Raw genomic sequence first — 23,531 nt, forward strand, 5'->3', positions numbered from 1 at the left:
TGACGTCATTGGTCCTGAGGTAGTGACTGGGTGTGGCCATCATTCCTTCACAGATATTCCTTACAACTTTTACAAGTAGGTGTTTCTAGTCTGACAGTTAAGAGGGAGGCGAATGGCAGTTTTAGACAATGGAAACAAGAGTACATTTATTTTTGGGGGGGAGGGCGCTGACAGGTAGCGGTTTCTGTGGGGCAGGGAATGTGGGAGGAGAGATTGACAGATGTATGTTAGCCAATGGGTAGCTCGGATAGCGTTTAGAGGCGGGATGATGGCGGGAATTGGAGTCCATAGGTGAATGTAGAGCGATGGATGAGGGAGGTGAATGAGATGTGAGTGTCAGCCAATTGTAGCGGGGAGAGAGTTGGGGGCGTGGCTGAAGGTTCGTGGCTCTGTAGCGGGAGTTTGTGTCAGTCGGACTGTGAGTGAGGAGCTGAATTCGCTAATTGTTTTACTGCTCCCTGGAAATGACTTCCCAATGCCCCCGCTGCCGTGCCCCGGTCTACTTTGGTGAGTTGGCTCAGTCTGCCCCCCATCCCAACTGTGTCTTATTCTCTCTCCTTATCTTATTCCTTTCTCTCCCGATACTCCCCGCCAGGATCTCTCCATTTGTGATCTCTTCCTTCTCCTTATGTACCGCCCCATTCTCTCTTCTGTCTCTTCATTATCCCCCACATTCCCTCAATGTCTGCTCCCTTTTCTGTTCCCCCATATAATGTCCCCTCATATAATGTTTCCCCCATATAATGTTTCCCCCATATAATGTTTCCCCCATATAATGTTTCCCCCATATAATGTTTCCCCATATAATGTTCCCCCATATAATGTTTCCCCATATAATGTTCCCCCATATAATGTTTCCCCCATATAATGTTTCCCCCATATAATGTTCCCATATAATGTTTCCCCATATAATGTTTCCCCCATATAATGTTCCCCCATATAATGTTTTCCCCCATATAATGTTCCCCCATATAATGTTTCCCCATATAATGTTTCCCCATATAATGTTTCCCCCATATAATGTTTCCCCCATATAATGTTTCCCCCATATAATGTTCCCCCATATAATGTTTCCCCCCCCCCATATAATGTTTCCCCCATATAATGTTTCCCCCATATAATGTTTCCCCCATATAATGTTTCCCCCATATAATGTTTCCCCCATATAATGTTTCCCCCATATAATGTTTCCCCATATAATGTTTCCCCATATAATGTTTCCCCCATATAATGTTCCCTCCTCTTATGTTCCCCCATATAATGTTCCCCCCCATGTAATGTTCCCTCATATAATAATGATCTGCCCTTATTACCCCACACATTCTCTCCTTGTGCTTCATTTTCTTTCTCCTCATATTCGCCATATAATCTCATGTCCATCTCCCCTTATTACCCCACAGATTCTCTTTGTGCCCCTTTTTCTCTCCTCTCCTTTTTTTCCTTCCCATCTGCCCCCCCCCACCAGATACTTTATTTATGGGCCCTTTTATTCTCTCCCTTTGTTCCCCCATATAGTCTCCTTCCCATCTCCCTTTATTATCTCCCTGGTTCTCTCTGTGCCCCTTTTTCTCTCTCCTTGTTTTCCCCCATGTGGTCTCCTGCCCATCTGCCCTTATTACCCCCCGATTCTTTATTTGTGCTCTTTTCTCTTTCTCTCTGTTCCCCATGTATTCTCCTTCCCATCTGCCTCCCAGATTCACTATCCATGCCCCCTTTTATCTGTCCTTGTATTTCCCCGTATAGTTTCCTTCCCATTCCCCTTATTACCTCCCCAATTCTCTCTTTGTACTCCATTCATTAATTTGCCCCATATATTTCCCTTCCCATATTCCCTTATCTCCTTGATTCTCTATTTATGCTCCCTTTTCTCTGTCTTTATATATTCCCATATAGTCTCATTCCCATCTTCCCTTATTACCTCCCTGATTCTTTGTTCTCTATTTTTTCTCTCATTATTTTGCCCCACATATTCTCTTTCCATCTCCCCTTATTACCTCCACAATTCTCTCTTCGTGCTTCATTTCTTGCCCCATATACTCTCCTTCCAATTTATCTTTATTACCCCCCAGATATTCTCTATTTGTGCTCCTTTTCTTTCTCCTTGTGTTCCCTCATATATTCTCCTTTCCATCTTCCCTTATTACGCCTCATATTCTCTCCTTGTGTTCTCTGTTAGTCTCCTTCCCATCTTCGCATATTACCCTCTAGATATACCATATGTCCCCAAAATATTTTCTCCTTGTTGTCTACCCCTGTTACCCCCTGTTATATAATCGGACTCATGTATATTGTACAAACCCTCAATATTCTGTTCCCACCCTATGTACCTCCATGTGATCTAGATTCTCTGCTCCTGTATACCAACCTTCCAGTATGTACCTCTTAACTCTTTATTTTTCCTTCTACCCCCATTCCTAAATCCTGTGTTCCCATTGTACCCCCACCACAAAATAGTCTCCTCCCTTTATACAGTTTGTCTCTATTAGTGCGGTGTCTGTTTTACTTCCCCATTATTCCTTAGCTCTTTAAGGAAGTTGTTAGATGCTCTTGGAATCTGCGCTGCTAATGAGCCTTAACCCGACTGTTTTGTCTGGAAGTTCTGTGAACTGAATGATGTGGGTAGAGAGGCTGCTCCAGCGGAGATTAATGTAATGCTGGGCTGTCTCTGATAAAGTAGAGGATCCTATATATGTTCACCTCCTAGTCTTTTATCAAACTCTTCATCTACTCACATCTAGATTGGTCTTTGTTTTTACTCACAGGAGCAGCCATACTCTTTTGACTCCCCCAATACCTATGTATATATTATAAGGATATTCAGTGCTGTACATTCTTAAAATATATTAAAGTACATACAAGTAATGAATAAATACAATAAATATACGGTACAGGTACAAAGAGCTTAGGTGCCATGTGGAAAGAAACACTAAGACAGGGCTTACAAGATGCTGAGGTTTGTGATTTATAGTTCAATAATAGATTAGCGTTTTTCCACATAAAATGAATTGAATTTACATATGTACATTTTACATAAGTGCAAAGACGAGCAGCAGTAAGTTCCAGTGCCGAGTTTAGGGCAGGGCAGGGTGGAAACCAAAATACAGAGTAAACATTTGGGAGGAGATGAAAGGACAAAGAGTTTGCTATTGTGGAGCAATTGATGGATGATTTCAGTAAATCATGTCGATATCCCACTCACAGGGCAGTGTTACAGCAACACCAACAGGAAGAACTTTAAAATAGGTAGTTCTCCAGTGTCCAAGTATGGGGCAGTTCTTGGGAGGGATGGTTGACTTCATTTGTTCAGCTGCGAGGGGGATTTCCTTTTAATAACAAGTCACATGTCTCTGTTTTATCCAGTTGGGTGAACAAAGTTATTAAGATCCTGATCCCAGTGGATATTTATTTACAGTGTTTGCCAATACAAACACCACCAGATGGAACTGGGCACCGGTCCAGCCACACCAACTCTCTCAGCAAATGTATGTTCCTATAGTAGTCTGCTCCTGGAGGGGCCCCCACAGGCAAAATGAAGTGCAGTTTAGAGGTGACAAAGCCCAATTCTATCTATCAGCGGCTAGAGGATGTAGGTGGATAGAGGCAGTGACAGTTGTTAGTGGAGTACATACCTGTTTGAGAGCAACAAAGAAGTGTCTGTCCACTAAATTCTGTAGCGGGACCCATGGCCCCCTAGTTATTCCACGTGTGCTGATCTTAAAAGTGACCATACATGTTAGTATCCACTTATTTGTGAGGTTGCCTAATGAGTGGGTCTTTTAGTTGGTGAGTCAAATCAGGCTGATGAAACTCTTGGTCTACTATTTTTGGTGCCGCACTAGACTTTCTGAGGATCTCAGAGGATAAAACATGTGAAAAAAGTGAGAGGTCTGTAGAATGAGCAGCACCGAATGAGGCATGTGATTTGAGAGTCTGATCCCAATTTGTCTTGCCTTTTTACCGTTACCCCCACTAGTTATTTCTTTACAGTGTGTACTTATACAAAGATCATTAGATCAACTGGGCACCTGTCCATCATCAGTTGGAGAATGAGGATGGCCATTAGCCAGACCTACAGAGCCATGCTCCGTATCCAGCTTGGCAAGTTAATAGCATAGCCATGTCCTGCGGGTCTGATTTCAGGGTAAAGTGGCATTCTAGAAGTTCTTGCTTTGCCAGTAGATAAAGTGAGTCTGTGGCTTCAGATAACAAGGTGCCATTTCACGATTCCAACCCTTAGTATAAAGCTTTATACATATTAGCTGCAAAATGCATTCTCTGCTTAGAAGGGCAACAAAATAACCTCACATTGCATTGAATGAAAGGCATGTCTCCTTTACTTAAAAGGATTCTGTCATGATTTCTATGATGTAGTTTTGATTTCTAAATGACACTGTTTAAATACATTGCAAATAATTCACTCTACAATATAAAATGTAATCCCTGAACCAGCAAGTGTATTTTATTAGTTGTAATATTGGTGTGTAGGTGCATCTCAGGTCATTTTGCCTGGTCATGTACTTTCAGAAAGAGCCAGAACTTTAGGATGGAACTGCTTTCTGGCAGTGTCCTACTCAATGTAACTGTATGTGTCTCAGTGGGACCTGGATTTTACTATTGAGTGCTGTTCTTAGATCTACCAGGCAGCTGTTATCTTGTGTTAGGGAGCTGCTATCTGGTTACCTTCCCATTGTTCTGTGGTTAGGCTGCTGGGGGGGGAGGGGTGATATCACTCCAACTTGCAGTACAGCAGTAAAGGGTGACTGAAGTAACACAAATAACATGACTGGGGGCATCGGGAAAACTGACAATATGTTTAGCCCCATAACCGATTTCAAAATGAAATGTAAAAAAATCTGTTCTTTTGAGAAATGAGTGCAGAATTCTGCTGGAGCAGCACTATTGATGCGAAAACATTTTTCTCATGATGGTATCATGACCATAGTATATTTATGAAGGTATTTTAAAGGACCCATGCTGTGCATTGTGTTGCCTCTGACGGGTTATAATAATAATACTAAATGCTAAGATTTTTGATATTTCAAACCAATACTGTCAGATCACACTGTCACAGGCCTTTCCAGCCAGCAGTGCTTTGAATGCAAAGAAAACTTTTAGATCATCATTGTCCAACTCTCTCCATGTAGTGTAAGCTGATTTATAAGCTGAGGAACTAAATGTTTAGGGCTGGATTGTATCAAAACAGTGCATACCGCTCTACAGGGCCCACAAAGTGGCAGGGGGCCATAGAAATTCCTTGAGTCACATGCTGGATTTTCCTTAAAAAAAAAAAAAAAAAAAAAAAAATATATATATATATATATATATGTATGTGTGTGTATATATATGTGTATATATGTGTGTGTATATATGTGTGTGTATATATATATGTATATATATATGTATATATATATATATATATATGTATATATGTGTGTGTATATATATATGTATATATATATATATATATATATATATATGTGTGTGTGTATATATATATATGTGTGTGTATATATATATATATATATATATGTGTGTGTGTATATATATATATATGTGTATATATATATGTGTGTGTATATATATATGTGTGTGTATATATATATATGTATATGTGTATATATATATATATATATATATATATATATATATATATATATATATATATATATATATATATATATATATATATATATATATATATATAATATATATATATATAATCTATCGAAGCAACTTCCTCAATGAAATCTGCCAGGAATACAAAGGGACACTGGGTACTGTCAGGGGAAGTGCTGAATCTGTCACTTGCTGGTCAAATGAAAGTGCTAATAATTTATTGTGTCTATGTTTCCATGCAGCAGAGAAAGTGAGCTCCTTGGGGAAAAACTGGCATCGTTTCTGCCTGAAATGTGAGCTTTGCAATAAGATCCTGTCTCCGGGTGGCCATGCAGAGGTAAGAGAAGTATAGTGGGGAAAATAAACACAAGCAGAGGGGAGAGGTGTGAAGGAATCTTTGAAGTGTATACAGGGCTGCCATCAGGGGGTACAAGTGTACCGGGCCCGGGCCTGAAGGGGGGGTGGCAGTGCTGCACTTTTCGAAAGAGTCGAGCCCCCCTTAACTGCGCCGGAGCCGGACCGCTCTTCTGAAGTCCCGAACAGCCGAAATCTGCCAAAGACCTGAAGTCACGAAAACAGCCGAAATTGAAGTCCCAAAGCGACAAAAAGACCCAAAGTCACGAAACAGCCAAAATTGAAGTCCCGAAGCGGCAAAAAGACCCGAAGTCACGAAAACAGCCGAAATTTAAGCCCTGAAGCGGCGAAAAGACCCAAAGTCACAAAAGGAGATGAAGTTGAAGTCCTGAAGCCACGAGTACAATTCTAATGACCACCAATGTGTGTTTTTTTTATATTTTTTTTATCCCCCCCGGCCACCAATGTATTATGTTAATGCTCTATAGGCCCCTGCCACCAATGTTTTTCAAATATTCTCTGGGGCCCCAATTGTTTTCTAACTTGTAAGGGGGGCCATGGCACCAATGCTTTTTTTTTTTTTTAAAAAAATCTTATGGGGGGCCCGGCACCGATGGATTTTTTTTTTTTAACTTATAGGGGGCCATGACCACCAATTTTTTAAAATTTTTGGGGGGCCCTGGCACCACAGTTTTTTTTTTTTTTTTAACTTATTGGGGGGCCCTGACCATCATTTGCTTTTTATAACTTGTGTGTGTGGTGGGAGGGTTACATTTTTAGCGCTGATGTCTGTGTGCTCTTTTAACTGTGGTGAGGAATGAGTGGGATCTGGACTGGGGATGGCTGGGCAGGGATATATGTTGATATACGGTGCCCTGTGATTTCTAATGGCAGCCCTGCGTGTATAACAGTCTATGGGAATGGGGTTTCACACAGGGGCAAAACTTGGTGGGTGCTCTGATAATAAGAACTGGTAAACTATCAGTCTCAATATGGCTATAAATTGATATTAGCAGATTATTTGATGACGCAGTGAACTAAATTTGACTGATTATGATGTACGGGGCGGGGGGCGCAAACAAAGAGGTAATATGACAATCCATCAGCGCTGCAGTCCTTGCTTGACATTCCCATATGTAATATAAGGACTATGTTTGCCCAGGTGCAGTAAGCCATAGCAACCACTAAGCTATTCCTTTTAAATTGGTGACCAATAAATGTTACCTGCTGAAAATAGTGGTAAGATTTGTACATTTACAAGGAGCCAATACACCTTTAGAGACATACACACTGTAGTGTAATGTATTCAACCCTGAAAGAAATTAACACCCAACCCATTAATCTCTGCAAATAAGCTTCTCAAGCTGTCGCACCATCATCCAAATATCAGGTGCCATAGAAAGCTTCTGAAGGTATTGAAACAACCTCCTTAATTGGTATGTGGCAAATTCTCTGTCTTTAATCTGTTATGGAGTATATTGACAGCTCGAACCGCCCGACCCTAAAAAGTTAATATTTTGGCTGTTTAAGTGCAACACAGTTCTTTACAGATTTGAATGTCTGCAGGAGCTAAAAAGTTGCACATCATGCGAGGAAAGCTATTAATAGAGTTATGTTTGTGAAGATTCTCCTTCATCCAGGTCATGGTATATCTGTATAAATAAGTCAAATTAATAAAGTTATATGCATCAAATTTAAATAAATGAACACTTGCCTCTAGAAGGCCTTACTTCTAGGGTTAAATTTGTGTGTTGCACTTACAAATGTAACTGATGAATTGTATTCTAACATCCCAAGAAATGTACAGCAATTGCCAGTGCAATTTTGCATTGTGGGTATAAATTAGCCTCTACAATTTGCATACATTTCTCAGCAGCATCTCTGGAGTATTAACAACTATTGTATCAATTCTAACAGCTGCCTTTTATGAAACTCAGGGGTTTTGCTCAGCAGGGATGAAGATAACAAATGTACCAACTAAATGTGTCAATTTAGAACGGTTTACAGGGTCGGCGACCCCTCCCAGATCTGCTTTCGAAGGTGAAAAATGACACTTTACACTTCAATATATTAGAAAAAACAGTCACAAATAGAAAGTAACTGGAAAACTACGTGTTTGAAGGTGATCAGTCGGCAGATTATCTATCTGTGTGTAAGGTCCTCCGACGGGGCTACCTAACCGATATCTGACCAAAAATCATCCAAATTTTGATCGGACAGGTCTGATTGGGGACCATAAGATCTGATTGATGCTGTCCTCGCCCAAGGGCCGAGAAGATCGGATTTGCTCAATATTGCTTACCTTTGGTTAGGGCATATCAACAGAAAGAAGCCAAACAAGCAGATCTTCTAATGCAGTGGTCCCCAACCAGTGGCTCATGAGCAACATGTTGCTCTCTGACCACCTTTGAGGTTGCTCCCCATGGCCTCGAAGTAGGCGATTATTTTTGAATTCCAGTTTTGGAGGCAAGTTTTGGTTGCCTAAAAAACAGCTTACTGCCAAACAGAACCTCCTGTAGGCTGCCAGTCATCATAGAGGCTACCAAATGGTCAATCACAACCCTTATTTGGTACCTCCAGGAACATTCTTCATGCTTGTGTTGCTCCCCAACTCCTTTTACATATGAATGTTGCTCACAGGTAAAAAATGTGGCCAATAGACCTAACAATTAAGATCTATTTTGGAAAAGATCTTTCCAAGAAAGATCGTTCGTTTCAATACACACGTGTAGAGCTGAATCGTCAGATATACATATAGAAACAATAGAATTCTACCTGTATCTGACCATTCAGCACTAACAATGGCCGATATTCAATTGCCTTCAAAATCACACAATCAAAATTTTCTGTCCAGCCCGATCGGCAAGCTGACCGATATCCAAGTCTTCTCCCAATATCGGTTGCCACCATACACACAAAATTCGTTTTGTACGATATTATCTGTGTCTATGGCCACCTTAAAGTATGGCCACAGTCTATAGGATTGTATGTGCACCTTGCACTTCTTTGTAAATGAGGCCTATAGTTGTCAGGCAGAGATACAAATCTTATTTTTATGACCATAATATAGCTCTGTGTCAGCGCTAACACATGTAAGTGCAATTCACATTTATGTGTCCTTACACTGAAAATATGTGAATGTAATGCTGACATCCCCCCACACATAACACTGTAGATCAGGACATTCCAAAGCATTTTAGGAAGAGTAAACATTTGAATAATTAACAAACAAAAGTCCCCTTTGTCCCACCCTGTGTGCCCATCAATCCATCCCACAAGTGCTAACGTTTATTTCCCCTCCCAGCTGTGTTTGTGATGCTTAATGACCCATGACTAGTTGCACATTCTCACTGCATTCCTAGTTAGTCTGATGGGTAGGAGCTGCCGAATGTTATTTTTGGGTTTCTTCCTGCTCCCAACTGATTGGATGGAGGCCAAACTCAGGAATTTCCTCTCCCACAGACGTCTTTTTGTGTTTGTGGGCTGGTGTGCTATGCCAGCAGTCTGATTCAGTTTCCACAAGACTGGCAGTTTTATGTGTAGCTTGTGTGTGCAGAGCACTGTATGTTCCCATGGAGTTTTTAGTGCGTTTTCACGTTGCGTTTTTAAAAAAGAACAGCCAGGCGTAAATACGCATAAACTGCACTACCACTGAAACTAATGGAAAACACACTATGGCAATTCACACAGGGTGCTTGCAAGCTGAAATCCGCCACAGGACGCCAGTATTGGTGTTTTTTTTAGCAGAAACGCCAATACTTCAAGAAACTACCAAATCAATAGACTCTATGGGATCTGCATGTTTGAATGAAGTGAGGGAAACACTGGCACACAGGGAACTTTATGCAGGGTTACCCCTTGCGTTTATTGAGTGCGGACGTGCAACGTTTCGGGGCGAGCCCCTTTATCAAGCTTGATAAAGGTGCTCGCCCCGAAACGTTGCACGTCCGCACTTAATAAACGCAAGGGGTAACCCTGCATAAAGTTCCCTGTGTGCCAGTGTTTCCCTCACTTCATGCTATATTGGAGGTCGCCGGACTCCTAACACTGGGCACCAGGGGTTCTCTTTATCTAATCTCCAGGAGTGTGCTCGGCTTCATCTTCCTTCATCTGCATGTTTGAAACCACACTTTATGTAAATACGTAGCGTATTTTAAATATGGCGTCCAAATTCAATGAGAAGTGCATGTTGGGAAAAGAATCCTACGTGCTGAAAAACGCATGAAACACACATGTTGACGGTCGCATGTGGTTTCAGTGGCGTATTTACACCTGGCTGTTCTTTTTTTAAAAACGCAACGTAAAAACGCCGCAAAAATGCCACGTCTGGCCTTGCCCTAAGTAAAAAGGCAATCATAGACCAAAGGCTTCCCTGCACTAGCACCCTCCAACTGCAGCAACCAGGATCTTGATAATGCCCCTGTACTTCCTAACTTAGAACTAACTTATAAGGGGGCCCTTACCATCAGTGGCTTTTTATAACTTGTGTGGGGGGGTCGACATTTTAGCGCTGATGTCTGTGTGGTCTTTTACCTGTGGTGTGGGGTGGGCAGGATCTGGGACGAGGCTTGGGTGGTGTTGTATGGGGCCCTGTGATTTCTAATGGAGGCCCTGGCTGTATCCGCTCCATATTTGGGCACCTGCAGAAACATATTCCCCCCCCCCCCCCCATCATGTAAATCTGTGCTATGGATTGACTTTGATCAGCCCAGAACCCGAATCCAGAAAAGATAAAAATCAGATTGTGCCATTTTGTGCATGGCCAGGGCACCCGTCTCCATGCAATAGAGACAGATGGAGGGATGGCTTCCCCACTAAAACAGACTGGTGACTTTTTATTTAAATGCCGCCAGTGGCATAAAGGGGGATCTTTTTATTCTCTCTGAATCATTGTTTAAACCATAGCGCAGGTTCGTTGTGGCTGTTTAATAAAACTTTTTTTTCCTTTTCTAGCACAATGGACAGCCCTACTGCCATAAGCCTTGCTACGGAGCACTCTTTGGCCCCAAAGGTAAGTGACAGTCCGTACAGATACCATGACTGACCCATACACATATACATAGAGATTCAGTATGCACCTTGGAGTGCTAAGGGGTCCCTATGTCCAGTTAATAATCCCAGGGGGTCCCATAGATGGACTTGCTGAAGGAATTCCCGTATGACAGACTCAGTGTTGCCTGTTTTAGTGTTGCAAGTGATGAAACCCACATGGAATTTTCTTATATGCTCCCTGTGACGTTTGGCAAAGTCCCTTATTCCCCCGGGACCATAGATACCTGCATGGCAGCTCTGTATTTGGTAGCATGGGAATCTCTCTATGGAGCAGAGGAAAAGTGTTGTTTAATCTATAGTAGGAAAGATATTTTACACATGGACATAAATAGACCAGTGCCAGGCTAAAAATAAATGAACAAAGAGGCCTCTTATAGCTTCCCAGCTATTCCCATTTCTGGTGGTGCTTCCACCTCTCCTGCCTGCTCCGGGTCCCATCGGGCACAGTGAAATTCTGCTAGAAAGGCCATGCCATCCATTGTAGTAGGCACTTGTAAAATATACATGATACATGGCTGATTAGTATCTGCATTGTTTTGTGTGCAGAAACTGGTTACATAAATCTGCTCCACCATCTTATGGATTTTACAAGATGTAGGAGTAGTTCATTCTCTCAAATTAATCCTGGGACCCAAAACGATGGTACTGGCATATAGTAGTCCAAAATTCACCAACACCTGCTGAAATGTATAGAGAATGGATTTTTCATATAGTACATTATTCTCATATACCCTGCTGCATAGCTATGTGTGCAGTCAGACTGGGGATACACAGGCCCACTAGAAAACTTTAGGCCCAATGTCCTTCTCCCTTCACTCGCCTAGTCCCTTTCATTCCCTATCATCCATTATTCTCTTCTTGTTGTTAAAGGGATACTGTCATGGTAAAACATGTTTTTTTTCAAAACGCATCAGTTAATATGCTGCTCCAGCAGACTTCTGCACTGAAATCCAATTCTTAAAAGAGCAAACAGATTTTTTTATATTCAATTTTGAAATCTGACATGGGGCTAGACATAGTGTCAGTTTCCCATCTGCCCCAGTCCTGTGACTTGTGTCTACACTTTAGGATGGAACTGCTTTCTGACAGGCTGTTATTTCTCCTACTTAATGTAACTGAATGTGTCTCAGTGGGACATGGATTTTACTATTGAGTGCTGTTCTTAGATCTATCAGGCAGCTGTTATCTTGTGTTAGGGAGCTGCTATCTGGTTACCTTCCCATTGCAGTGGCGTAACTACCAGGGGTGCAGGGGGTGTGATCGCACCAGGGCCTGCACCCTTTGGGGCCTCCTGGAGCCTAGAAAATGAATATTGCTGGTTGCTGGGCAGGGGAAGATTTTACAGCGTGCACGCCATCTGCAGTGCATCGTGCAATTCATAGGGGGGGAGGGCCTGACAGGGGTGCCTGGTTGCCCATTATGTACCAGGGCCGTCAGTGAATAGTTACGCCACTGTCCCATTGTCCTGTTGTTAGGCTGCTGGGGGGGAAAGGGAGGGGGTAAAATCATTTATCCAACTTGCAGTACAGCAGTAAAGAGTGACTGAAGTTTATCAGAGCACAAGTCACATGACTGGGGGCAGCTGAGAAACTGACAAAATGTCTAGCCCCATGTCAGATTTCAAAAGTGAATATAAAAAAATCTGTTTGAAAAATGGATTTCAGTGCAGAATTCTGCTGGAGCAGCACTATTAACTGATGCGTTTTGGAAAAAAAACAAATTTTCCCATGACAGTATCCCTTTAAGCATAATTACCACATTCAAGGTGCAGGAGGGCTTACTGACACCTGGGCCCCCCAGGAGATTTTGTCAGTTTGAACTTACAGGTCTATATGCTTGCTCCATCCCCGTGTGTAGCCTCAGTCAGTTCCCTCTTGTTTGATTTTGTTGTTTCTTACAAATAACCTTTGAGCTTTATTGTGTAGGAGTGTAAAGTAAAATTACTGTCTGTACTGACTCTTTCCCTAAGGGTGCTCTGCATAGATCACAACAAAGGCCTTTCATTCAGATATTCAGAGGTTTCTAGACTTGGAGAGTGTGGCAGTTGCGGAATCGAAGAGGCGAGGGCTGCAATATATTATTAGGTGCTGCTCAGTGAAGCACGCTGGAGATCACTTTGGAATAAAGAGGAGCCAAATTATGATTATAATGAGCTTGTGGGAGAAAGTTGAAAGTTGGGTAGGAGTGTACTGGAGTACAGATGGAATAGAATGCGAATATTTATAAGCATATGAGGCAAGACTTGTGTTTGTAAGGGGGCCTATCGGCTCCCAGCAGGGGAAGTCAGGACCAAGGAAAAAGCTTAGGATAAAAGTTCAAGTTCAATTCCAAAAGGGGTCAGGCAAAATCGTAGTCAAATTCAGGAAAAGGTCCAGTAGGCAGGCAGAAGTGTAGCAAAATCCAAGTTCAGGCAGGGTCAAAAGGTTCAGGAATCAATCAGCAGTAAATCTAGATGCACCCAGGAACCACACAGGAAATCCTATTATCGGACATTGAACCTGTGACCTCGTCATCTTTTTATTTCAAATGTTCGCGCCGGCGACGAGATGCCGGCGCCACTAAACACGTGGCGGCCATGGACGCCATCTTGGGAGTGGCGCAGACTGAGACGGGAGTGCCATCGGGCGCTCCTGACAGTTTTAGTATTGTAGGAGAAGGAAAGGCTAAAAGTAAGTAAGCTTTATCAGAAAGGTCTATATAAATACACCAGTAAACCCTCAAAGTAATGCTGCTCTGAGTCCTCTGTCAAAAGAAACACCACATTTCTTTCCTTCTATTGTGTACTCATGGGCTTCTGTATCAGACTTCCTGTTTTCAGCTTAAACCTCCAGGGCTAGGGCTTGAGCATGCTCAGTTTGCTTCACTCCTCCCTGCTGTAATCTGAGCCCAGAGCTATGAGCGAGCAGGGAGAGACTCAAGCAGGAATTGATGTCACCCAAGCTAATATGGCAGCTGCTATACTAAACAAACAGAGTTTCTAGAGCTGTTTACTCTGGAATGGTAAAGCATTCTGCAGAATAACATATAGTGTTATAGCTTGTACTATTGTGGCTAATGTATTGGAAATAAACGGCCTTTGTAGCTTTCCTTCTACTTTTTTTTTTTAAAGTTTTTATTTTTAACAGTTTTAACAACAATAGACAGAGAAGGAAATAGAAGGAAAAAAAAAACGTGAGGCAAAGGCAATCAATACGGCTATACAGGATTTAAATCTTTTTCAGACTACTGTAAATTCAACCAGGTACCCCATATGGCATCAAATTTTTCTGGGCACCCTCTGGCTAAGTATGTCAATTTCTCATTTGGAAGATTGTCATTTACCAGCTTTTGCCAATATTGCAACGAGGGGGGGGGTCTAAAGACTTCCAGTGCATAAGAATGGCTTTCTTGGCGTAATAGAGGAGTTGTAGGTAGCAGAGTCTGGAGTAGGAGCGAAGTGGAATATCACCAGACAGTCCTAGTAGACAGAGTTCCGGGGAACGGATATTTGGGAGTGCTAGCTTTTCATCTAAGAACTGAAGCACCTTACCCCAGAATCCCTGTATCACCGGGCATGACCAAAATACATGGAACAGAGTACCTATCTCATCCCTGCACTTAGGGCACATATCTGATACAGTGTTGTATATTTTTGCTAACCTATACGGAGTCAGGTACACTCTGTTTAAAAACTTTACTTGGATGTATCTATCCCTCAGCGAGATGGACATATTGGGAACCATTTTGAGAGCCTCAGACCACTTCTCATTATCCAACTCAGGAATGTCTCTCTGCCATTTAGTCTTAGATTTTTCCAGGGGTGAAGGGCCTGCAGACAACAAAATAGTATAGAACCAAGAGAGTGGTTTAGTCAGGTCTTGTCTATGGAGGTAGGTCTCCAGGGTGGATTCAACTACCCTTATGGGTCTAGCAGGAAATTGCATGTTAAAGGCATGCCGCAACTGCAGATACCTGAAAAACATATTGTAGGGAGGATGCATCTCCTGTCTCAGTAAATTATAGTTTTTACATTCACCACCATTGACAATATCTCTTAAGGTTTTCACTCCCAACTGAGCCCATCTAGCTATGTCCTGTATCTCATGAAAGTGGGAGAGATGGTTATTGCCCCATAGTGGAGTCCTAGGAGACCAAACTTCAGATGGGCCCTGTACCACCTTCAGGGCTTTCTGGAAAGCATGTATTACAGTGACCATAGAGGGTGTGGTGGTATAGTAAGAAGAGGCACCTCGGTATGGAAGTTTGGATAGGGCTTCCAAGGAGCCAACTATGGCAGCTTCTAGTATAACGGCCGGATTATTCATATCAGGGACCATCCACCAATGGGCATAGACTAGCTGTGCTGCAAGAAAATTATCTTTGAGGTTAGGTAAAGCTAATCCTCCACTAGACAAAGAAGCTTGCAATATTTTTATGTTTAAGCGTGGATGACTTCCAGCCCATAGAAAGCCCCTAATTATTTTATCCACCCCTGTAAACCAAGATGCCCTCGGAGTGATAGGGGAATTGTGTAATGCATACAGAAATTTAGGGAGAAAAATCATTTTAAATATATTAATTCTGCCTGGGAGGGAAAGGGGTAGGTCCCGCCAAACACCAACTCTGTTAGTTAATGTCTGCACTATCGGATATAAGTTTAATTGTTCATATCTACCAAGCTCTTTGTGTATTATTACACCTAAGTATTTAAATGAGGACACCACCTGGAGACGTGATATATGGTCTGCGGTGCCTGGGGGCAGAGGGTCTATTGGGAAGATGACCGATTTAGAATGGTTGATTTTAAGACCAGAGTATCGACCAAAGTCAGACATTACTACAAGGAGACTTTCCAGAGCCTGGTGTGGATTTGCCAAGTACAACAACATATCATCTGCATATAGCGATATTTTTTCAGTAACATTCCCTAGACTTAACCCCTGTATCTCCTCATTCGCCCGCACATGAATAGCCAATGGTTCAATAGCCAAAGCGAAAAGCATTGAGGAAAGTGGACAGCCTTGGCGCGTGCCTCTTTCTAGAAACACACTCTCAGTTAACCTCCCATTCACTATAATCTGCGCTCGAGGACGAGCGTAAAGCAGCTGTACCCACTTCCTAAATTTAGGGCCGAATTTATACCGGGCTAAAACTTTTTCCTTCTACTTTAAAGAGAAATAAGCAGCAGAAGTTTAATCAGTCCCTGCTGTATATACCTGGAAGGGGAATACAAAAGGAATGGGTTTGTAGCAACAAGCCTGTCTGAGAGAACTAAGCCCTAACAAATATCTGTAAAGTCTTGATGGCTCTGGCTAAACTAGCCACTGCTTTAGTCACATGACCCCGTCCCCTCAGGAATGAGGAGACAGGAGTTTGTGTCACTACTGATGACTGACAGGAGGGTAACTGTCCCCTTTATTAAGTGCAGAGTTGCTGACAGGAGTGGGACGTCTATCATTCCTTCCATATGAGCTTGAATTGCCATGTGACACACTCAAGATGCGGACTGGGCTTAGGTCCCATACCCACTACCTATTAGTCATATACCCAGTATAATCAACTCTTCCTTATCAGTAAACCCGAGGCTCATGAAACAAACCTACAAAAGCAGAGATGCTAAATACAGATAGCCGTGTACCCAGATCATTGCATTAGACATGAAGGTTGGATGGTAGCACTGATAGGCTTGTTGTAGCCACATGGCCATGAGAATTCAGTAGTACAAATTGGACTTTTCTATAAAATGTGATACCATTGCCTGACATGTTCTCTTTGCTTATCCGCTGTCTCCTTTCCTGTGCAGGGGTGAATATTGGTGGTGTAGGATCCTACATCTATGATACAACCCCTCAAATCCCACAACATCTCGCATCTCCAGTCATATGTATTTCAAGCCACTCCAGTAGCTTGAACACAAAGCCGGCTACTAAAGGTAAGAATGAGGCGCCTGGGCAGAACCATGGTTAGAATTGTAGGTTATGTCACTAATTTTATCATGGGCGGAAGAATCGGAGTTGAGATACAGAAGAACAACGGTCTTGCCTGATAAGAAAATATCACAACAAGCACAAGAACTGAGCACAACAATGAGTTTTGGCTTAATTTAACAAGAACTGAGCACAACATACTGTGTATCCTGTGCTTGAATGGCTCCCCCATGGCTACAAAGAAGCTTGTTTATATGAACTATAGTAGTACTTATCTGTTATCTACTGTGTATCCTGTGCTTGAATGGCTGCCCCCATGGCTACACAGCAGCTTGTTTATATAAACTATAGTTGTACTTATCTGTTATCTACTGTGTATCCTGTGCTTGAATGGCTGGCCCCATGGCTACACAGCAGCTTGTTTATATAAACTATAGTAGTACTTATCTGTTATCTACTGTGTATCCTGTGCTTGAATGGTTGCCCCCATGGCTACACAGCAGCTTGTTTATATAAACTATAGTAGTACTTATCTGTTATCTACTGTGTATCCTGTGCTTGAACTGCTGCCCCTGTGGCTACACAGCAGCTTGTTTATACAAACTATAGTAGTAGTACTTATCTGTTATCTACTGTGTATGCTGTGCTTGAATGGCTGCTCCCATGGCTACACAGCAGCTTGTTTATATAAACTATAGTAGTACTTATCTGTTATCTACTGTGTATCCTGTGCTTGAATGGTTGCCCCCATGGCTACACAGCAGCTTGTTTATATAAACTATAGTAGTACTTATCTGTTATCTACTGTGTAACCTGTGCTTGAATGGCTGCCCCCATGGCTACACAGCAGCTTGTTTATATAAACTGTAGTAGTACTTATCTGTTATCTACTGTGTATCCTGTGCTTGAATGGCTGCTCCCATGGCTACACAGCAACTTGTTTATATAAACTATAGTAGTTTTTCTAAAGCAAATGCACCAGTTTTATAAGTGCAGGGCAACAGTACATTACATTGTCATTCCTTTTAAAAAAAATATAATTTTTTGGTGTTACAGTTCCTTTAAGATGGGACCTAATCTCATTCTGCGCCTTTGTAGAGTGCTTAGTTTTTCAGAAGTCTGAAAAATTCACCAGCACACAGAGCTCCATGAAGCAGGGATAAACCCTTGCACGTGAGCTGCTCTAGCTCAGAGGACCGAGCTTGGGTGAGTGAGTGGGTGTGCGAGCGCTTCCTATTTGGAAATATGCTTTCACAATTGAATCAAATGTATTTATGTAACAATGCTGATATTCCCTATATCTGACAATGCTGTTGTCTTTCTATTGTAGCTGCAGCACCAATGAAAACCTTTGCTGGCGAGACAGCCCTTTGCCCTGGCTGTGGGAAACCAGTGTACTTTGGTGAGTTTGATCTCATTCCTCTTCCATCATGATTCATAGCTTCTCCCCTGAGGATTTGAGTTAAATTTAGGAAAAAGAAAGCTGTAACCGCTCAGACTCACCGCATTCTTGTAATTGAAGACCGGCAGCACTTGCCAAATGACTGGGTGCAGGGAACCCTTGGCGTCCCATGCCAGAGTCCTGCAGCGGGTCGGGTACCTGCAGGTTACCTGCAAAAACCTGCTGTACCCTGCGGGTTGTGGGTAGAAGTTCCGGGTGCGGGTATAGACGCGGGTTTGCAGGTTGCGGGTCGGGCCGCGAGTCTTCTCAATAGCATTTTTACTCCTTTTTTCTGATCACGTCTACTTCCGATGATGACGCTTCCGGTTTACAATGACAGTACTTCCTGTTTTACTCCTTTTTTCTGATCACGTCTACTTCCGATGATGTCGCTTCTGGTTTACAATGACAGCACGTCCTGTTTTACTCCTTTTTTTCTGATCACGCCTACTTCCAATGATGTCACTTCCAGTTTACAATGACAGCACTTCCTGAATCTTGATGGTCGCGGGTCTGGGTTGCAGATAAGGTACTTCGGGGTTGGGTAGCGGATCCAAGCGGGTAGGAATGCGGGTTGCGGGTCGCAGGTCCAAGTTGCGGGTACTGGTTCCAAAAAAAATGGAGTAGTCTATCCCACGCCACATGCAATGGAAGAAAGAAGGAAAGATGAAGTTCCACCTACCGGACTGTAAGCATCATGCTTATGATTAAGGGCAGCTGTGGCCGAAACGCGTCAAGCTAACCATGCAGCGTGTGTTTTTAACATGGACCAATAAAGATTTTGGCTTTTAACAGACAGTGTGCGAAACTTCATATTTCCTTCTTTCCTCCATTAAATTTAGGAAAAGGTGGTAAATGCATCTCCATAATCTCTCTGTAGTAAGGAGGTCTCCTTACCATTCTGTGAAATGCCCCAAGCTGCCATTTGATATAGATTAGAGACCCGTTCTCAGGGTTTTTGATACAATCCTGGTTATACTGTAGCTTGGCAAACTAGAACTGTTAGTTAAAGAGGTACATTTTAATTATGATGCAAAACATAAATACCCACATATAACCAGTAATCAAATCATATGGCATAGTGGCAGTCATTTGCAAGACTAGTTATAGTATACTTGCAGAACCATAGTTATAATAGGCAAAAAAAAAATTCATAGAGGTGAGTCGGTAGCAGTTGGAAACCTTTTTCACATTGTAGGTATGTGTAAGTGTATAGAGGACAGGAGTAGTGGTACTTTTTTTAATGATAACATTTTGATTTAGACCTGTAGAGTACAGTGCTTTTTTTTTCATATTTTTTTCATAGTTGTTTCTCCTTTGCACCCAGGCAAATTGTCTTATGGGGTTAAGGGAGTGCACCTTATAATGCTCAATGTTGTTTAGGATGGATATGAGGTTGGGACGTGTAAATCAGCCCTGGTTAGAGTGTCTATCTGGTTGTAACAGTGTCTGTCTTTTGCAGCTGAGAAAGTGACGTCTCTAGGAAGAAACTGGCACCGTCCATGTCTGAGATGCCAGCGCTGTAACAAAACATTAACTGCAGGGGGGCATGCAGAGGTAATTTGGGGGAATTGCTGAAAAGGAACTTAAAGGGATACTGTCATGGGAAAACATGTTTTTTTTCAAAACACATCAGTTAATAGTGCTGCTCCAGCAGAATTCTGCATTGAAATACATTTCTCAAAAGAGCAAATACTTTTTTCATATTTAATTTTGAAATCTGACATGGGGCTAGTCATATTGTCAGTTTCCCAGCTGCCCCCAGTCATGTGACTTGTGCTCTGATAAACTTCAATCACTCTTTACTGCTGTACTGCAAGTAGGGATATCACCCCCCCCCCCCCAGCAGCCTAACAACAGAACAATGGCAAGGTAACCAGATAGCAGCTCCCTAACACAAGATAACAGCTGCCTGGTAGATCTGAGAACAGCACTCAATAGTAAAATCCAGGTCCCACTGAGACACATTCAGTTACATTGAGTAGGAGAAACAACAGCCTGCCAGAAAGCAGTTCCATCCTAAAGTGCTGGCTCTTTCTGAAATCACATGACCAGGCAAAATGACCTGAGATGCACCTACACGCCAATATTACAACTAAAAAATACACTTGCTGGTTCAGGAATGAAATTTTATTTTGTAGAGTGAATTATTTGCAGTGTAATTTAGAAATAAAAACTACACCATAAAAATCATGACAGAATCCCTTTAAGTGTTTCAATAACCAAAGAACTTTTTTTTATATTTTAAACTGCAACTCCCTTTATCTGTCACTCTAGAGATACTGTGATATGTAACACGTGAAGGCTCACTCGTTGCCTTTTCTAGCCCTGGGCAGTAAGAACAGCTCAGCAGTTATACTCAAAATACTCTGCTTACAGCATACTTTTATATCTTTCTCCAATCTTCCATACAACACTGCCATCTAGTGTACAACTATAGGCGAAACAGAATTGCTACAGACCATAGTACATTATCTAAATGAAGTCTTCCATTATACCATATGCAATTTTCCTGAGAGTAGATCACTTGGAAATCCATACAACGGACTCTTATACAATTTAAAGGGGTACTGTCGCCACAAGTGAGCTTCGCTGCCCTATAAAGGGAGATACTATTAGAGGTATCATACACTAACACACTGAATCAACCAAAGTTTCTTAAACTTAGGTTTGTAAAAGATATTTGGCTCCAGATACTTTGGGCAGCCATCTTGTCATTAATGCAAATCTACTCTTTTTCCCTTCCAGCATGATGGGCTGCCATACTGCCATGTTCCATGCTACGGCTACCTCTTTGGACCAAAAGGTGGGTTGGTGGTTTAAAGGCCAGTAAAGGGATGCTGCTGATACAGATCTGCATTAATGGAAATATATGGCTGAGACAGATGTAAAGAATATGCAACCCCATGAGCTCACAAAAATTGGCTTCACTGCTATCATCACAGGTTTTACAATCCGCACCCTTCACCTCCAAATTACTTTAATCTGATGCACGTCCAACGGTTTCCACTTTCAATCCGTTCAATCAGACCGCATTAGTTATTGACGGCACCAGTCAATGGTTTTTTTTCTTAAAATGCCTTTATTAGGACATGGGCTCTGACCCAAAACAATTGGCACTGCTATCATCAGGCATCATATGAGGTGTAACATGCCTCATAGCAGGTGTTGCCTGGTGTAGTTTTATTAGGTTCAGCGTTTACAGTCTTGTTTTGTACTGGGGGCTGTCCATTCTATGTGCTCAGTACATTTTCAGTTTGTGCTACAGGGCTGGTAAAAGTTGAACACTTTCATCTATAACTTGATTTACTTATAGCTGGATTTTCCCTGTAACAGGAAAAACATCCGCCAGTCTCCTCATGATCCAAGCTAATTGGGTGGTTGGTGAGACCTGTATCAGGCCGTGCTATGTTTGTAGGCACTAAATGTAGATCTTGTATAACATTAAAGGAGAACAAAACCCTACAATTTTATATGGCTAAAAATGCCATATTTTATATACTGAACTTATTCAGGCTAAAGTTTCAGCTTGTCAATAGCAGCAATGATCCAGGACTTCAAACTTGTCACAGGGGGTCACCATCTTGGAAAGTGTCTGTGACACTCACATGCTCAGTGGGCTCTGATTGGCTGTTGAGAAGCTAAGCTTAGGGCTCGTCACTAATTATCCAGCAGAAAATGAGCTTCCCTGGCTGTAATATAAGCTGATGCTACAGGTTTGCTGATTATTAAATTCTGATGCTAATTGCACTGGTTTCTGTGCTGCCATGTAGTAATTATGTGTATTAATTACTAATCAGCCTTATATTGTGACATTTCTATTCTATGTGTACTGTATATTGTGAGTGGCTCCCTAAGCTCAGTAAGTGACAGCAGCACAGAGCATGTGAATCAGTGAATCAGCAGAAAAGAAGATGGGGAGCTACTGGGGCATCTTTGGAGACACAGATCTTTACTGCTAAGGGGCTGTGGTTGCCTTGGGCTGATAGAGACGCACAAAACATAATGTACAACATTTCTAGCTACTTCTTTAGTAAGGCTTTAGTTCTCCTTTAAACGCTGACTTTTTGCTTTATTGTTTCAGGAGTGAACATTGGAGATGTTGGGTGTTACCTGTACGAGACAACAGAGACTGTGAATTAGATGTCAGTCTTAGTAAGCACTTCTAACCATTTCTCCTCACCATTTCTCCTTACCCATAATCCCTCGGCCTATTTCCCACCCTTAGTTTATCCTTTATCCACGGCCTCCTCAGCTCTGGCCCGTGTGTGACCGTTATTTTTTTTTCTTCTTTTCCCTCATAGCAATCTGTGTGCCTGTGTTCGACCATATTTATCTGCTACTGGTACACACCTCATTGTATTTCACTGGGTACTTTGGAGTAAAGGTAACTGCAGTGTTCCATCAAACCCCTTTGGAACCATATCTGAAACACTTCACTTTTATCCCACTGTGGGCTGGATCCTCTGACTTGGAATGATAAAAGGACTCTATAACATGCTTTTGTTTACGGGGGTCTGAGAGGCTGAGGGAAATCATGTGTGGGAAGGCTCTTCTGTCTTCTGATCAATAGCTAAAATATTAGGGACATCCTGCCCTTATGTGTCCCATTGTATCAACTCAATAGCTGTGATATCCTGCCTCATTCGCTCTGTCTGACTGATCACCCATGTGGGGAACCAAATGGTTTGATCGAATTATTTGGAATCATCACTCTGGGGAGGACTGTATCAATGACTTGGTGCTGTCCACCCCTGTTGAGATAGTCTGACCTGCCCAATATGTACCTCTCAGATTTTCTGGGCCATATATTGGTTGGGCAGGTTTCATACCCTTCCCAACTTGGTCTGGAGTTTCAATTTACATGTATGGCCAGCTTTTAAAGCTATAATTAATGACCGATTTGAATAACACAAAACAACTGTATTTTGAACAGTTTATCTATTATCTGATCTGTTATACGTGTAAATACCTGCTACACCGCTGGAAATTATTTAAGCAAAAACTTTCTTGTGCCGGGTCGCAGTACTTCATGTTAAATGCACATGAGAATTGATGCTATTTGCCCTTTAAAGGCATGCTCTCCCTTTAATTATCTGATGTTACTTGCCCTTTAAAGGGATACTGTCATCAAAATAAAAAATGTTTAATTTTGCCTGAAA

The 23,531-nt window shown here is 42.0% G+C and overlaps 1 protein-coding gene across 2 annotated transcripts; it reads left to right on the forward strand.

Moving 5' to 3' along the window:
• The first annotated feature begins 279 nt into the window (after positions 1-279).
• crip3.S (cysteine-rich protein 3 S homeolog) lies at positions 280-23,531 on the forward strand. 2 transcript variants are annotated; one of them, XM_018264892.2, is made up of 9 exons: positions 280-507; positions 5,859-5,953; positions 10,924-10,981; positions 16,805-16,933; positions 18,259-18,330; positions 19,832-19,926; positions 21,118-21,175; positions 22,454-22,514; positions 22,674-23,531. In XM_018264892.2, the coding sequence occupies exons 1-8, from the start codon at positions 465-467 to the stop codon at positions 22,510-22,512; spliced, it is 609 nt and encodes a 202-aa protein (XP_018120381.1). In that variant the 5' UTR covers positions 280-464; the 3' UTR covers positions 22,513-22,514; positions 22,674-23,531. The 2 variants fall into 2 exon arrangements, with proteins under 2 accessions (XP_018120381.1, XP_018120380.1); XM_018264891.2 differs by having other exon boundaries at positions 281-507; positions 22,454-22,524.

Source organism: Xenopus laevis, chromosome 5S, assembly GCF_017654675.1.
Source record: "Xenopus laevis strain J_2021 chromosome 5S, Xenopus_laevis_v10.1, whole genome shotgun sequence".
NCBI lineage: Eukaryota > Metazoa > Chordata > Amphibia > Anura > Pipidae > Xenopus > Xenopus laevis.

Bases quoted from the DNA above. Each gene is read 5' to 3' on its own strand.
- crip3.S (XM_018264892.2), top strand. From the start codon at position 465: ATGACTTCCCAATGCCCCCGCTGCCGTGCCCCGGTCTACTTTG. The intron at 508-5,858 runs GTGAGTTGGCTC...GTTTCCATGCAG, and splicing joins CCGTGCCCCGGTCTACTTTG to CAGAGAAAGTGAGCTCCTTG. The intron at 21,176-22,453 runs GTGGGTTGGTGG...TTATTGTTTCAG, and splicing joins CTACCTCTTTGGACCAAAAG to GAGTGAACATTGGAGATGTT.